The sequence below is a fragment of the Pistacia vera genome, unplaced genomic scaffold, assembly GCF_008641045.1.
Source record: "Pistacia vera cultivar Batoury unplaced genomic scaffold, PisVer_v2 Contig140, whole genome shotgun sequence".
NCBI lineage: Eukaryota > Viridiplantae > Streptophyta > Magnoliopsida > Sapindales > Anacardiaceae > Pistacia > Pistacia vera.
In genome coordinates this window covers 1,286,823-1,300,313 of record NW_022195467.1, presented here as the reverse complement: position 1 = coordinate 1,300,313, position 13,491 = coordinate 1,286,823, and the positions used below count along the sequence as shown (strand labels likewise).

Below are 13,491 nucleotides of genomic sequence, written 5' to 3'. Positions count from 1 at the left end.
TCACAACCTAATCTTATAAATTTTTTCTTATAACCCTAATATAACAGTTCCTAATTGATCAGATCGTAATTGAGTAAGCAGGACCTATAGCAAGCAAGCGGGATCCATTTATGAGTTGACAAATTGAGAACTGCCATATCGAAATTGTAAGAGAAAATTTGTGAGATTAAATTGTAAGTGTAATATTGTCCTTCTAGGAAATATGAAAACACAATTGACTAAAAAATCTACATGGTGTTTTCCTCAAAGAATGGTTGTTGGCAGTTGGATTAATAAATTTTGGTATGGTTGAAATGATAGATGATGATGCTGCCAATCACTTTCAGTGATGATATCATTACATAAATATCTTAATCATGCACCAAATAACTTTCTAATGAAACTGGGATTTTAATAGATGACTTGAAGCTGGAAAAAAATTAAAAAAATTAGAAGGAAAAATCTTTAGTCTCACTCTCACCATACCGTATTGCTCAACTGCATATGACATATAGAGGATGTGGGTATTATCTAATTCAATTGATCAAGTCCATAAGAGATTTTGAGATCAAAGTTCAGAAATTTGAACAGCGATTCACCTGAAGGCAAGTGCAGCTTCTCTCCTCTCTTAATGCTCTAGGAAGCTCAGATCTTGGATACAAAGATGGCATGTCTCATCCAAGTGATTATAAAATTAAGGGTGAACATGGGTAAATAGTAGAATCAGAACCGGTGCGTTCCGGGTGGGAACCAAAACCGACCCTATGTGGGTCGGTTCTGGTTCCAAATTTGGTGGAACTGGCCCTATGTCCGATTCCACCACTTTAGGAACTAGACCCAGAACCAGGAACTAGACTCGAAACCAAGGTCCACGTACCCAAGGTGAAGCTGACTGGTATCCGAGGTATATTTGCAATTTTTATAAACTATGAGGGGTGTCTTGTAATTTTTAGGGGATATTTGTCATGTTTTAGACTATAGAGGGGTATAAAATTTACAGGGTAATTGGAACTGGAACCGACTGGTTCGGTTCTTTGGAATTGGGCTGGATACCCAGACCCGCTCACCCCAATTTATAATATCTCACAAAGAACAAAGATAAATCCAATATATATATATATATATATATATATTCAGGAAATGCAGCTGATACTTTATTTTTATAATTTTGATGGATTCAATCCGGCTTGCATACAAACAGAAGTTCCATGAACAATTTAAAGCAGTCAAGTGGTCCAGGCATGGTAAACACAGACAAAGCACAAACAAATGAAGAATCATTTTCATGATTGAATGTTGAAAAATTAATCTACATAAAGCCAATTCCAGAAGTGGTAAAAGAAAGTGCATTTAATAAAATCCAACAGCAAACTTAGGGTAAAGAAAATGCAGTTTCATGGTTATTATATTTAGTATTATATAATACTATCCAGTGCAATACAATACAATACTATACACATTCAATGCGGCTTTAAAGGACAAGGACATCCTTTATCACAATTCCTGAAAGAAGAGATGAAATAACTAATAGCCAAGATGACTGTCAATCTGCCTGTTTGCAACCAGTCAAATACTCAACTTACCTTCTTGTTTTGCTCAAATTTTCCTAATTGTGAGAACTTGTCAGGATTTACAGTAATGGAGCTATATACTGGAGCAATGAGGCTGATTTTCCAAGGCAATTACCTAATAGACATTGCATGTTGCTAAAAGATGCTAACATAATTGATATATAATAAGTGAAGGAAGACATCTCGATTTAGTTATTCGACCTCCAGAAGAATCTAGGTATTCATAGTATTCATGTATACTTTCTGTAATAGCTTGTCTTTCTGAAAGCAGAAATATTATGCATGAGTAAAATTGACTTCCTCAGGGCATCTATATTTTCTGGTAGTGAAGATTTACTTTTTTTTTTTATGTCAATAAACTTTCACCATCATACTTTCATCAGAATCATAATATTTACACTTCAATTGCAGCAAAATGAAGCGGTTTTATTACACATTCAAACTCATTTCTGAGGATGGAAACTATTAAGCCTCACAAATGTACTTCTGATATTACTATAATTAAAAATCCAGACAACAAAAGAAAAGAAGCTTTTGAATATCAAATACAATAGAAAAGAATTATGACAACACACAACTAGATAACAAAGTGAGATGATGAGAGATAGGGAAACTGCAGTGGCTACCTCCAGATATCTCACTTTTAATAATCTTCTCCTTCATCTTCGTCATCAACACCTTCTGCCCCAACTTCCTCGTAGTCTTTTTCAAGGGCAGCGAGGTCTTCACGGGCTTCTGAGAATTCACCTTCCTCCATGCCTTCACCTACATACCAATGGACGAATGCTCGCTTGGAATACATGAGGTCAAATTTGTGGTCAATTCGGGCAAAAACCTCAGCCACAGCTGTGTTGTTGCTAATCATACAAACTGCACGCTGAACTTTAGCAAGATCACCCCCAGGTACTTGTGTTGGCGGCTGGTAGTTGATACCACATTTGAAACCGGTTGGACACCTGGAAGGTATACAGATATAAAACCACTCAGATGGAACAAAGAAATGATGGACAAAGCATATATTTCAATCTAGGTCTGCCAGACCATGAGAAAAGAATTCTGGGTCAAATAGATTGCAGTGTTTATGCCTATGCCAAAAATAGGCTGTGCCAACTAGTGCATGTACATATACTAAATAACACCTACATATCAATTACTAATTTGGAACTATCAATCTTATAACCAAAAATTGTAAATTGTAAATTCTCATGGAATCATGGAATAGCATAATTAAAATAACTTAGGTTAGTCCATCATTGCTTTCAAAACTAATATTAGTAATGTGCTAATTGCAACAAGGAGGATAACCGTAGCACCGTGAGATTCCTTTTTCTGCTGGTGAAGACGCTCAGTCTATCCTGTAGGATGGGGAAAACCTATTAACATATACAAACCTAGGTGACCCTTGGTGGGGGGACCTGTGCCGTATTGACTCACATTGTATTGGTGGTATATCAGAATCATAGAAAAACATTATGAGTATGCAAATGACAGGGACCAAAGTAGTACAACATAAACAATAAATCAGCGTCTAAAACCATGGCTCCCCTATCTACAGAAGGAGACAATGAAAGGATATAGTGGCTCACGAACCATGAGGTATGCAACAATTATGGCAAAGTGATGACAATAATTCTTAGCTACTCACCAGTATGGTGCAAGTACTGCCATAGTTCAATTATTTCATAAATTTAAACACAATTAATATCTACTCACCAATCAACAAACTGAACTGTCCGCTTTGTCTTGATGGTGGCAACAGCACCATTCACATCCTTAGGCACAACATCTCCACGATACATTAAACAGCAAGCCATGTACTTCCCATGCCTTGGATCACATTTGGCCATCATACTTGAAGGTTCAAAAACAGAACTAGTGATTTCAGGAACTGATAGCTGTTCATGGTAGGCCTTTGCAGCTGAGATTACAGGAGCATAAGACGAAAGCATGAAATGAATACGAGGATATGGCACAAGGTTAGTCTGGAACTCTGTAATGTCCACATTTATGGCCCCATCGAATCTCAAGGAGGTTGTCAAAGAAGAGATAGTTTGAGATATTAAGCGGTTCAAGTTGGTGTAAGTTGGCCTTTCAATGTCTAAGGATCTCCTACAAATATCATATATAGCTTCATTATCCAGAAGCACAGAAACATCTGTGTGTTCAAGGAGAGCATGAGTGGAGAGCACACTATTGTAAGGTTCCACAACTGCAGTAGAGACCTGCACAAATTTTGGAATTCGTTCTTAGCATCTTGTACCAAAAGTTTGAGCTTACGAAGGAAACTTCGTAAGCTAAAGAAATGCACAAATACACTCACAGGAAAGAAGAATTAGTTAGAAAAAAGTTCAATTTCCAGGATCACTGCATTTTTCTTTTATGGTTAACCACAGTTTTACCACTCCCATGCCCAAGATAGATTTAGAAAATGCAAAAATATCCTGTTATTCTGTCATCTGAATTAGAATTTGGCAATTGGCCTTTACTGAAAGTTTGTTACTATTTGTCTTCAAATTTTAATCATGATGGTCATCAAAACTAATCAGATACATGGAAACATATAAATAGAAAATAAAAATATGTTTGGTGTGCCTTAAGTAGCAGCTAAAGTTCGCTCCAATCATCCTTTCCCCTACTTTTTCCACAAAGTTTTGAGGCAATACCTGAGGAGAAGGGTAGATGGTGAAGCCAAGTTTTGACTTCTTTCCATAATCTACTGACAAGCGCTCCAGAAGTAAAGAACCCAAACCAGAACCAGTGCCACCACCAACGGCACTAAATACCAGAAATCCTTGTAAACCAGTGCAATTGTCAGCTAATTTTCTCACGCGATCAAGGCAAAGATCAACAATTTCTCTCCCCACTGCAGCAAAGAGTTACTAACAATGCAGCTTAGCCAATATATCAGCTTCTAATAAAATTGCCGTTTTGACATTGGAATAGTATACATTACCTGTATAGTGTCCTCTTGCAAAGTTATTGGCAGCATCTTCCTTGCCGGAAATAAGCTGCTCAGGGTGAAAAAGTTGTCTGTATGCTCCAGTTCTAACTTCATCGATGACAGTGGGTTCCAGATCAAGAAATATAGCTCTAGGCACATGGCTGCCAGAACCGGTCTCACTGAAGAAGGTATTGAAGGCATCCTGTGCAACACCTACAGAGGTGTCACTGCAAGAAAGCACGAAGAGAATCGTTAATTTCTAAGAAAATATTGAGAAAAAATAAGGAACAAGTTAACTTTATAACACAAATTTATAATAGCCTGCACAAGGGAATTCTAACTAATGTTTTATTCAAACAACTGTTACCAAACAATTCAAGGTCAATTTGCTAGGCCTGACTGCATATCAATTAACAAATGAAGAGAGTTTCAAAAGTATATGATATATATGCCAGATTTTTGATTGCACGACATTGGATTTAATGTCTGCGTTGCTATATTCAATATCTGGTTTCAATCCAATACATTCCAGAGCATCAAATTCTACAGGGAAAATTTATTTAACGAAGAACCCCAGAAAGCAAAGACAGAAACCTCTTAACATGAAAGAAATAAATTCCAAATTCATTCAACAGAGAAAAACTAAAGCCAAAAGCAATCCAATTGACGAAATTCAATCAAATCATTTACTTCATTTCCATTCTTAAAAAAACCAAAATCTATCAAACTTTCATAAAAACCCAATTCATTCAAAACCTAAAATCATTTCAACAGTAAACTAAAATGAAAAACAATCGCAAAAACAAAAGAAACCCAGTTGGGAAAATTGAACAGAAACCAAACCTAGGCATCGTTCCATCAGGTTGAATGCCATGTTCAAGACAGTAAAGCTCCCAACAAGAATTCCCAACCTGAATCCCAGCCTGTCCTATATGAATGCTTATAATCTCCCTCATATCTCTCCCTTTCTTCTTCCTCTCGTCTGTATCTCAAAAACAGAGCCTCTCTTTCTCTGTTTTGTCGTGCGCCGTTGTTGAGAACGTTGTTATGTTTACATGAAAGGAAAAAATTTAGTTAATAGATGAAACAATCGGCAGAGATGAAGTTGAGCCGTTGGATTTAAACTAACGGTTGATTATGGGTTTTGTAGGTCCTACTCCTACCACTTGGCAGTTGGCACCGACTCCTTTCGTGGGGGCTCTCACACAGGTTGGCTTCTTGTCGTTTCATCTGGGCCATACACTTGGGTTTTTTCTCTTTTCCTTTTTACCTTTTACATAAAAAATTTCATTATCATCACCTACAACAAAAATATCTTAATAATTAATATTTGTATTTTTGAAAATATATTTTTAAAATATCTTCACTAAAGAAAATATTTTAATTCATAAATAAGTTTTTTTGTGTTATAATAAATGTGGGATTGATCAAAATTTCTAATGGAGTAAACGACTTTTTCCCACCCAAGGTTTGCCTTAATGACACTTTCTCACCTAAAAAGTTTCAAAATACTATTTTTCCATCTAAAGTTAATATTCTGTTACCACCGAAAATTGATTTCAACGACGAAAATTCTCTTCGTCACCACCATTTGAACTTTAAGTCTTCTCTTTACAAAATCGCTGTGACTTCAACATCTAATTTCTTGCTGATTGTCGGCCACCGCAAAGCTAGAGTTTTCTATTCTTAGTTGATTGCAGCGACGAATATTCAATCGGTTACCACCATTAAATCCACCGGCCTCCACGCTAAAAAGCCCTTCCTATCCTAGCTCCTAGTAACTCATCGAACGTTGACTGAGAAAGCCAAGTGTATTTTAGATATTAACGAAATATAAACTTTGGATGGAAAAATGGTGGAAAGTGTCATTAGGGAAAACCTTGAGTGGGAAAAAGTTGTTTACTCTTTTAATATAATAAAAAAAAAAATTGCATTGGAATAAATTAGAAAAATGTTAATTAAATTTTGAGATTAAGAAATTGGATTAACTAGTTAATTAATGGAAGAATATTGTATTATTGCAAGTATCAATTATTGTAATCTTTGTGGCCCAATATGTTGTGCCAACGCAAATAATATAAAATTAGAATTGCATTTGCAAAATCTCGGTGGCTTTACCGAATAAATACACGTGAATAGACACAGTAACCTTTATTTTCTTTTTTTCTTAAAAAAAAAGAGATTTTATTATTGTAATTATTTTTAATTATAAATAGATGATGATGCAATTAATAGTCTTTTTTTGTGACCTGGGTATCCAGGATAGCTAGCATGCACTTCGATTGATTTTCAAGGTCTATTGAACATCTTAGTGCATCCCCAAAAGACTGTTTATATCAGTAGCAGATTCAGGAATTTCTTTTAGGGTGGGCCAAAATAAAAATTTATTATACATTACTATTTTTATCCATTAATATTTTTATTAGGGTGGGCCACAATATATAAATTATACATATTAATATTAAAAAAAAAAAATTTGAGGGCCCACCCAAAAAGTGGTTGGATCCGCCACTAGTTTATAGGATCTAAACCCTATATTATAAAGAGTTTATCTATAAAAATAAGAGTCCAACATACTCTTTATTCTTTAAATATAAATTAAAAAGTGAGTTTGACTTTTCACATCTAAAGAGTCAAATTTTACTCAATTATAATTTTAATTAATAAAATATAAGTTTTTATACCTTTTATTTATTAATTCTTTTTAAAATATAAAACATCATTAGAAATGTTCTTGCAAGTCCAGTAGGTGGGACTCAAATAAAAGATCTCGGGATAACCTAAGATTTTACCATCGAGACACAAATCAAGCGGGTAATGTAAGTTGTAAGTTTTCCAAAAGAATTATTGAAGAATTAGAGATAGAAAGAGCTGGAGAAGGTGCTGAAGATAGAAATGACCGGGTGAAGAAGAAAAATTCCAAAAATTAGCTAAATATACTTATATCTATATCTATTCTTATTATAACCAGATAAGCATCCGGTTAAAGGGTATAATGTTAATATGTGTCAATCTAACAAACATACACCCTTTGAAAACTTCAAATCATACACCAATCAAGAATAGAAAAGAATATCTGATATGGGTTATTAGCTTTAATATAGAAAAAATAAATGATAAAATAAAACATTTTAAAAGCTCAAGAAAATGGATATTTACACTTTTATACTTATGGTTTGAAGTATGTTGCACAATGCCACAATATTATAATATACAAACACTTTAATCCTGTCATATGATCATTAACACCTCAACTAATATCTGAGGCCCATTGAACACCCAACAAAACTAATATTCCAAGATAAGTCACAAATGTGGTAAGTGGTCCCAAGATGGTTGGAACTCAGGAAATCAATGAATGGAGCAAAACTTCTTAACCGTCAGGCTAACCCCTTGAGGTTCACCATAAAAGGTTTTTGAAAACTTCAAAAATCCATTTGGTCTTAAGAAAGTGAGCCAAGAATACTAATGTTAGTCACAGGGCAAAGCCAAAAAATCTATTCTACAAGGGCAAAATCTATCTTTCAATGATAGAGGGGTCACATAATATAATAGGAACTTATATTTACAGGATTCAAAGTATTAAGTTTAAAACTTGGGGTGGTCAAAGTGTGAAAAATTGAATTTATGGGGATCAAATTGACAAATTTCTAAGTAAATTTTGAAATTTTTGTGGGCTTCTTCTCCATCGGGTAGTCTTCTGAGAAGACTAAAATGTTTACATTTCATATTAACAAGACAGATTGCAACAAACCATAAACCTTATGGATGAAAGTGTAAATATCCTGCTGCTTAGGGCGCATGACATGTCATTCTCAAAGAGTGGTTGAGGTACGACTGCAAGAATGACATCTTGTTTGCAGACGACAAGTCAGTTGTTTCAAACACTAACAAATATTAGGTTATTTACTTTGCAATCCTTCTAGTAGAAAAGGTCTTATCGCATTGGAAGCATACAAGAATTAAAACTAATTAATTAGTAATTAACAAAATGCAGCATTATATTAGCTTTACTTATAACACGATTGTAGGCTTGAAACCAAAAAGAAGCTCCAACATGAAAAAGGTTGATGATAGGAGGATGGCACATGAAGAGGAAGAAGAAGAAGAAGAATTCAATAGCTATTGATTCCACCTTTTAGTTGACCATTGCTCTTGCTCCCTCTCAATTTTTTCGAGAAAATGAACCCACTTCTCTTACCAAATATATCTAGCAAAAGACTCGGTCGCTCACTCCCATTTCACCCTCCAAAACATTTTACTTACCACTAGCTAACCTAATCGTAAAAAAACAAAGGAGGATCTAATATAATTTCTCAAGTTCGAGTCTTCTTGATGGTAAAAGAGTAAGAAGAGAATTTAATATGATCTTTCAAGTTTGAGTCTCTATAGCCCCTAATAGGAATGATCACTAGAGCTTTTATTTGGACGATAGTTCTAAGCTCTTAAAGATTAGTTGAGGTACGTGCAAGTTGACTCAAACACTTATAGTCATTAAAAAAAAAAAAAAATAGCCCCATCTCTTCTCCTTTTTAACTCAAAATTTTCAACAATCTAACATACCTCAAAATGTAAAAATTTGAAAAGAAAGGGTAATCTTGGAATTATATTAAGAGTAATACTACACATACAATATTTCTTATACAACATGATGTACCAAAAAATGATTGGGTGAAAGTTTATTTTTAATTTAAAATTAGCCAATCATTTTTTGTGAGATCGTGTTGTATAAGAAATGTTGTATATGTAGTATTTTTCTTACATTATATATTTTGTTGAATGGGAGTTACTTGAATAACCAATGGTGATTAAAAAATAAACACCCAAATACTTTACCTTTATTTATTTATCTCCAAATAAATAGAGGGAATGGATTTACCTATTAGGGGTGGCCAAAAAATAAAAAAAACATGGTAAACCAAATCGAACCAGATAATGAATTTCCCTATTACTAAAAAGTATTAATTTACTACTAAGATAAATTATTCAAAAAAAATTCCCCAAAAGTCAATGATTTTTTTTTATTAATAATAATAATAAAAAAGAGATTATATAAAGTAATTCTTCTACAAAACATTTATCATCTTTTAAAGGAATTGACAAATTTTGCCTATCTTTCCTTGAACCGTTTATCAAAAGGAAGAAGCATGCTTCTTATTCAAACAAGAGTAAACGACATGTTCGCACCCAAAGTTTTTCGAATCTGCAAGTGCCCACCTTTGGTTTCATAAATTCTAGATTCCCACCCTTAAATAAAAATAAAATCATTTAATGAAACGATCAAAGGGTATTTATGTCTTTTTGTCCAAAGAAAGTAAACCCTATTGTCTTTCAGTCCCAAAAATTAGTAAAATTTCAGAACCCTTCACATCTCAAATTTTCTCACAACTCAAGTACCCAATTCTTCCTCTCCGCCACCAACACCAACACCAACACCAACACCATTGGCAAACGAAACGCAACACCAAGTCCAGCAAATGACTGTGCTAATGGGTGGCAGTGCGTCAATGAGGCGGGAGCACACAAATAATATGTTGGCCAGGGACTAAGGAAGTGCAACGGAGGTGGGCTTGCAGTAGGGTGTTGGCGTTGGGTTGGCTAGTTGTTGGTTGGGGCAATAGGTTGAGCAATTGGTGGGCACGATTTGGGGGTAGGGAATTTGGTGGTCGTCAATAATGAAAGTGTTACCAGAAAAATCTGCAAACAGCCAACAAACACACAAACACTCCAAAAAACCAATCTCTAGTAAAAATCAACTCCAAATCAACCTCCAATCAAACCTAATTTCATCAATCAAGCGAAACCCTAAGAGAGTGGTGGATGACAAATGGTGAGCAATCGAGGTCAAGGTGTTGGGGCTTTTGGAGGGGGTGTCGACGATGTAGTTGGCGGGGACGGGGGTGATTTCCAATGCCAAGATTGACCAGAATTTGGCAAGAGAGGTGTGACAATCGCGCAAAACTCTAAGGGGTTGGCGACGACGATTGGTGGGCTAATGAGGTGGGGAAGGTTAGGGCTTTTGGTGGGGGATGTTAGTGAGTCTATTGGTGGGGGTCGGAGGTGATTTCAGGTGACGCAGCAGCCAGAGAAGAGGAAAGGTTGAAGAAGAGAAAAAAAAAGTTTGAAGAAGAGGATGCTATTGAAATAAATTTGAAAATAAAATAATTATTTTTTGATTCCACTAATTTGGGAGATAAAAAGTAATTTGTTAATTTATATGTCAAGGGTAGTTTGGTAATAACACTTTTTATACTGTATCAAACCCAAACTCACTAATGAAGTTGATTTAAGAGTGAAAATTTGGAATTTATGAAACCAGGGGTGGGAACATTTTTTTTTTTGCTAACTATGTATTAAACTAGGAGCAAAATACATTTTTTTTTTCTTTAATATAATTTATGTAACTAATGTATTATGTTAGTAGGGGTATTTTTTTTTTACTAATTTCTTAAAACTTTAGGAGCTCACTGATTAAAAACACTAAAGGTGGGCGTAAAGGTAAGGGCGAACCAAGGGGGCTGTAAATAGTTCAACCTATAGTCCTAGGTTCAATTTCTCGTTGGGTGCAAAGGTAGTACCTTTGCCCATGATTTAGCTGGGCAGCTGTGGCGGTAGGTTGCTGTGGGATAGCTCCCCTTGAGCATTAGTCGAGTTGCGCATGCGTAGCTGGCTTGAACACCTCAGTTATTTAAAAAAAAAAATAACACTGAAGTTAATTTCTTCACTCGAAATTTTCTTAGTGATTAATTTTTTTTCCCTTACATAAACATTTGAAAGCTTATTTATTACAAGAGTTGTAGCTTATTTCAATCTTAATTGTATTAGATAGGGTGTTCAAAACCGGTTAACCTATTTTGTGAACCGAACCGGTTTGAAATTCAAGAATTTTCTTAAATCGAAACAGAACTGGTTAAGGGGAAAACCGGTTAGTAAAAACCGGTTAACCAGTTTCGAATTGGTTTTAATTTAATATTTAATATATTTATTTAATTTAATATTTTCATAATAAATAGGATTTTTTTATTTTATATTTTAATTCAATATATTTATAGTAAACCGGTTTCGGTTAACCTATTTTCATTTTCTCACAAACCGGTAACCGAACTAAAAATTTGATTTTTTAATTTATTTGAACCGAAACTAAATCGGTTTTTCGGATAACTGAAAATTCGGTTCGGTTATTGGTTCTGTTCGGTTTCTACATTTTTTTTAACACCCCTAGTATTGGACTATAACTAAAAGTAATGGTGATTAAAGAAAGGAAAATTAACATCTAAAACTCAAATTTAAGATTACAAATGTTGACTCATATTTAAAACCAAGGTGAAGTGTTCACATTGAGAACAAAAACAATGAGTTAAATACATTTTGATCCATAACAGTTAGTCTAGTTATGTTAGGTCCAACAAAATTTGAAATTAACGGTTAGATCTTTATTAGTTTCCTATTATTTAATTATAATACTATTAATTATAAGAAAAAAAGAATTAATATATTAGTATTAGGTTAGGCTGAGTTTGTTTGAGTTTTTAGAATAGTATTCTATTTATTGTATTCTGAATAGGATTTAATGAAATATGACAAGATTCTGAGAATGTGTTTGGTACATTTTTGAAAAATATTTTATGAAAATATTTAAACTATTTTTTAACCCCCTACATTTGTTAATTTAACTGAACAACCCCCACAATAAAATTTTATAAATTAACAAAAACACCCCACCCACCCAACTATTGGCGACAACCGACCATCACCATTGGACGGTGGCTAAAAGCTGTTGGAATGGCGCACGATTGGTTGGATCTGGCCTCTCATGCACCGATCTGGCCTTTTCGGTGAAATTCATCATGGATTTGGATGGAAAATGTCAGAACTACGGCCAAAGATCTAGTCGTTGATGGCCAATAATTGGGTGGATGGGGGTGTTTTTATCAATTTATAAAGTTTTATTGAGAAAAGTTATTGTTAATGTTTTGATATGAATATAATAAGATTGGATTTTGAATAGGATAGTGAATATTAAAACGAATGCATTTTTTATTTTTTAAGATAGGATAGGAGGGAAAATAGTGAAACAAACTGAACCTTAGACTTCTTACAAACATTTTTTCAAACACCTGTTAACTAATAAGGACCTAAGGTTACTTTTACATTCTACTGGACCTCGTTTACTTAGGTCAAACCTCAAGGACCAAAGGGTAATACTATACTTACAACTTAATTTCATAAACTTTCTCTTTCAACCCCGATGTGGTAGCTCGCTGTTTGTTTCTGATGAATTTTTCCGTCTGACCAATTGCGAGCTACCACATTGGGGTTGTGAGATTGGGTTGTGAATCAATCTTTATTGATGACTAAAATGTATTTAAGTCCAAACATAATACATAGTTGGTAGTATTTGAGGAAAATACCAAATTTGTCCCTAAATTTTGGTTAAAATACATTAGCAAATCTCATTGGATGAAAATGTTACTAATAGGGACCAAAAGGCTACCAAAAATTATATAAGACTAAAGTGTGATAAGACTAAATCTCAGGGACAAAATTGTGTTTTTCTTTTTTCTTTCTAAAGCATAAAGACAACTGGCAATTTTTATGGTCCAAAAATTGCCAGTTTAACTTAGGTGGACGAAGGTTAACTTAGGTGGACGAAGGGCCCGCTTAAACCCATACATTAAAAAAAACAAATCATTAATTAAGTCATGCTTCCAACTCGGACAATCACTTTCTCTATTTCATCAATCAATTAATTCATATCCATCATAATGCCATAATTACCCTCACCAATCATCTTTCCCTCACTCGCCTCAAAGGTTCAATGCAAAAGGTTATAATAGTCATTTCGGATATTTAATTAAGAAATTTATAATTTAAAAATTCCTTTTGTAACAAAATAAATCCAATAACAGTGACACTGTTAAGAAACCGAAACTATTATATTCTACAACGAATGTATCACATCTTTATGCCACACAAAGGATCTTGACTGACATATTATAG

General features: G+C 34.2%; 1 protein-coding gene across 1 annotated transcript; it reads right to left on the bottom strand.

Annotated features, from left to right (window-relative positions):
• Window positions 1-1,931: 1,931 nt before the first annotated feature.
• Window positions 1,932-5,553, bottom strand: LOC116123083 (tubulin alpha-3 chain-like). Its single transcript, XM_031408867.1, has 5 exons — window positions 5,335-5,553; window positions 4,504-4,718; window positions 4,214-4,413; window positions 3,264-3,772; window positions 1,932-2,506 (listed from the first exon to the last, which is right to left on the bottom strand). The coding sequence occupies exons 1-5, from the start codon at window positions 5,445-5,447 to the stop codon at window positions 2,194-2,196; spliced, it is 1,350 nt and encodes a 449-aa protein (XP_031264727.1). The 5' UTR covers window positions 5,448-5,553; the 3' UTR covers window positions 1,932-2,193.
• Between the last annotated feature and the right edge of the window lie 7,938 nt (window positions 5,554-13,491).

Excerpts from the sequence above, each read along its gene's own strand:
- LOC116123083 (XM_031408867.1), bottom strand. The coding sequence starts at position 5,447 with ATGAGGGAGATTATAAGCATTCATATAGGACAGGCTGGGATTCAGGTT. Across the intron at positions 4,719-5,334 it reads CCTGATGGAACGATGCCTAG|TGACACCTCTGTAGGTGTTG; the intron begins GTTTGGTTTCTG and ends GCTTTCTTGCAG. Across the intron at positions 3,773-4,213 it reads CCATCTACCCTTCTCCTCAG|GTCTCTACTGCAGTTGTGGA; the intron begins GTATTGCCTCAA and ends AAATTTGTGCAG.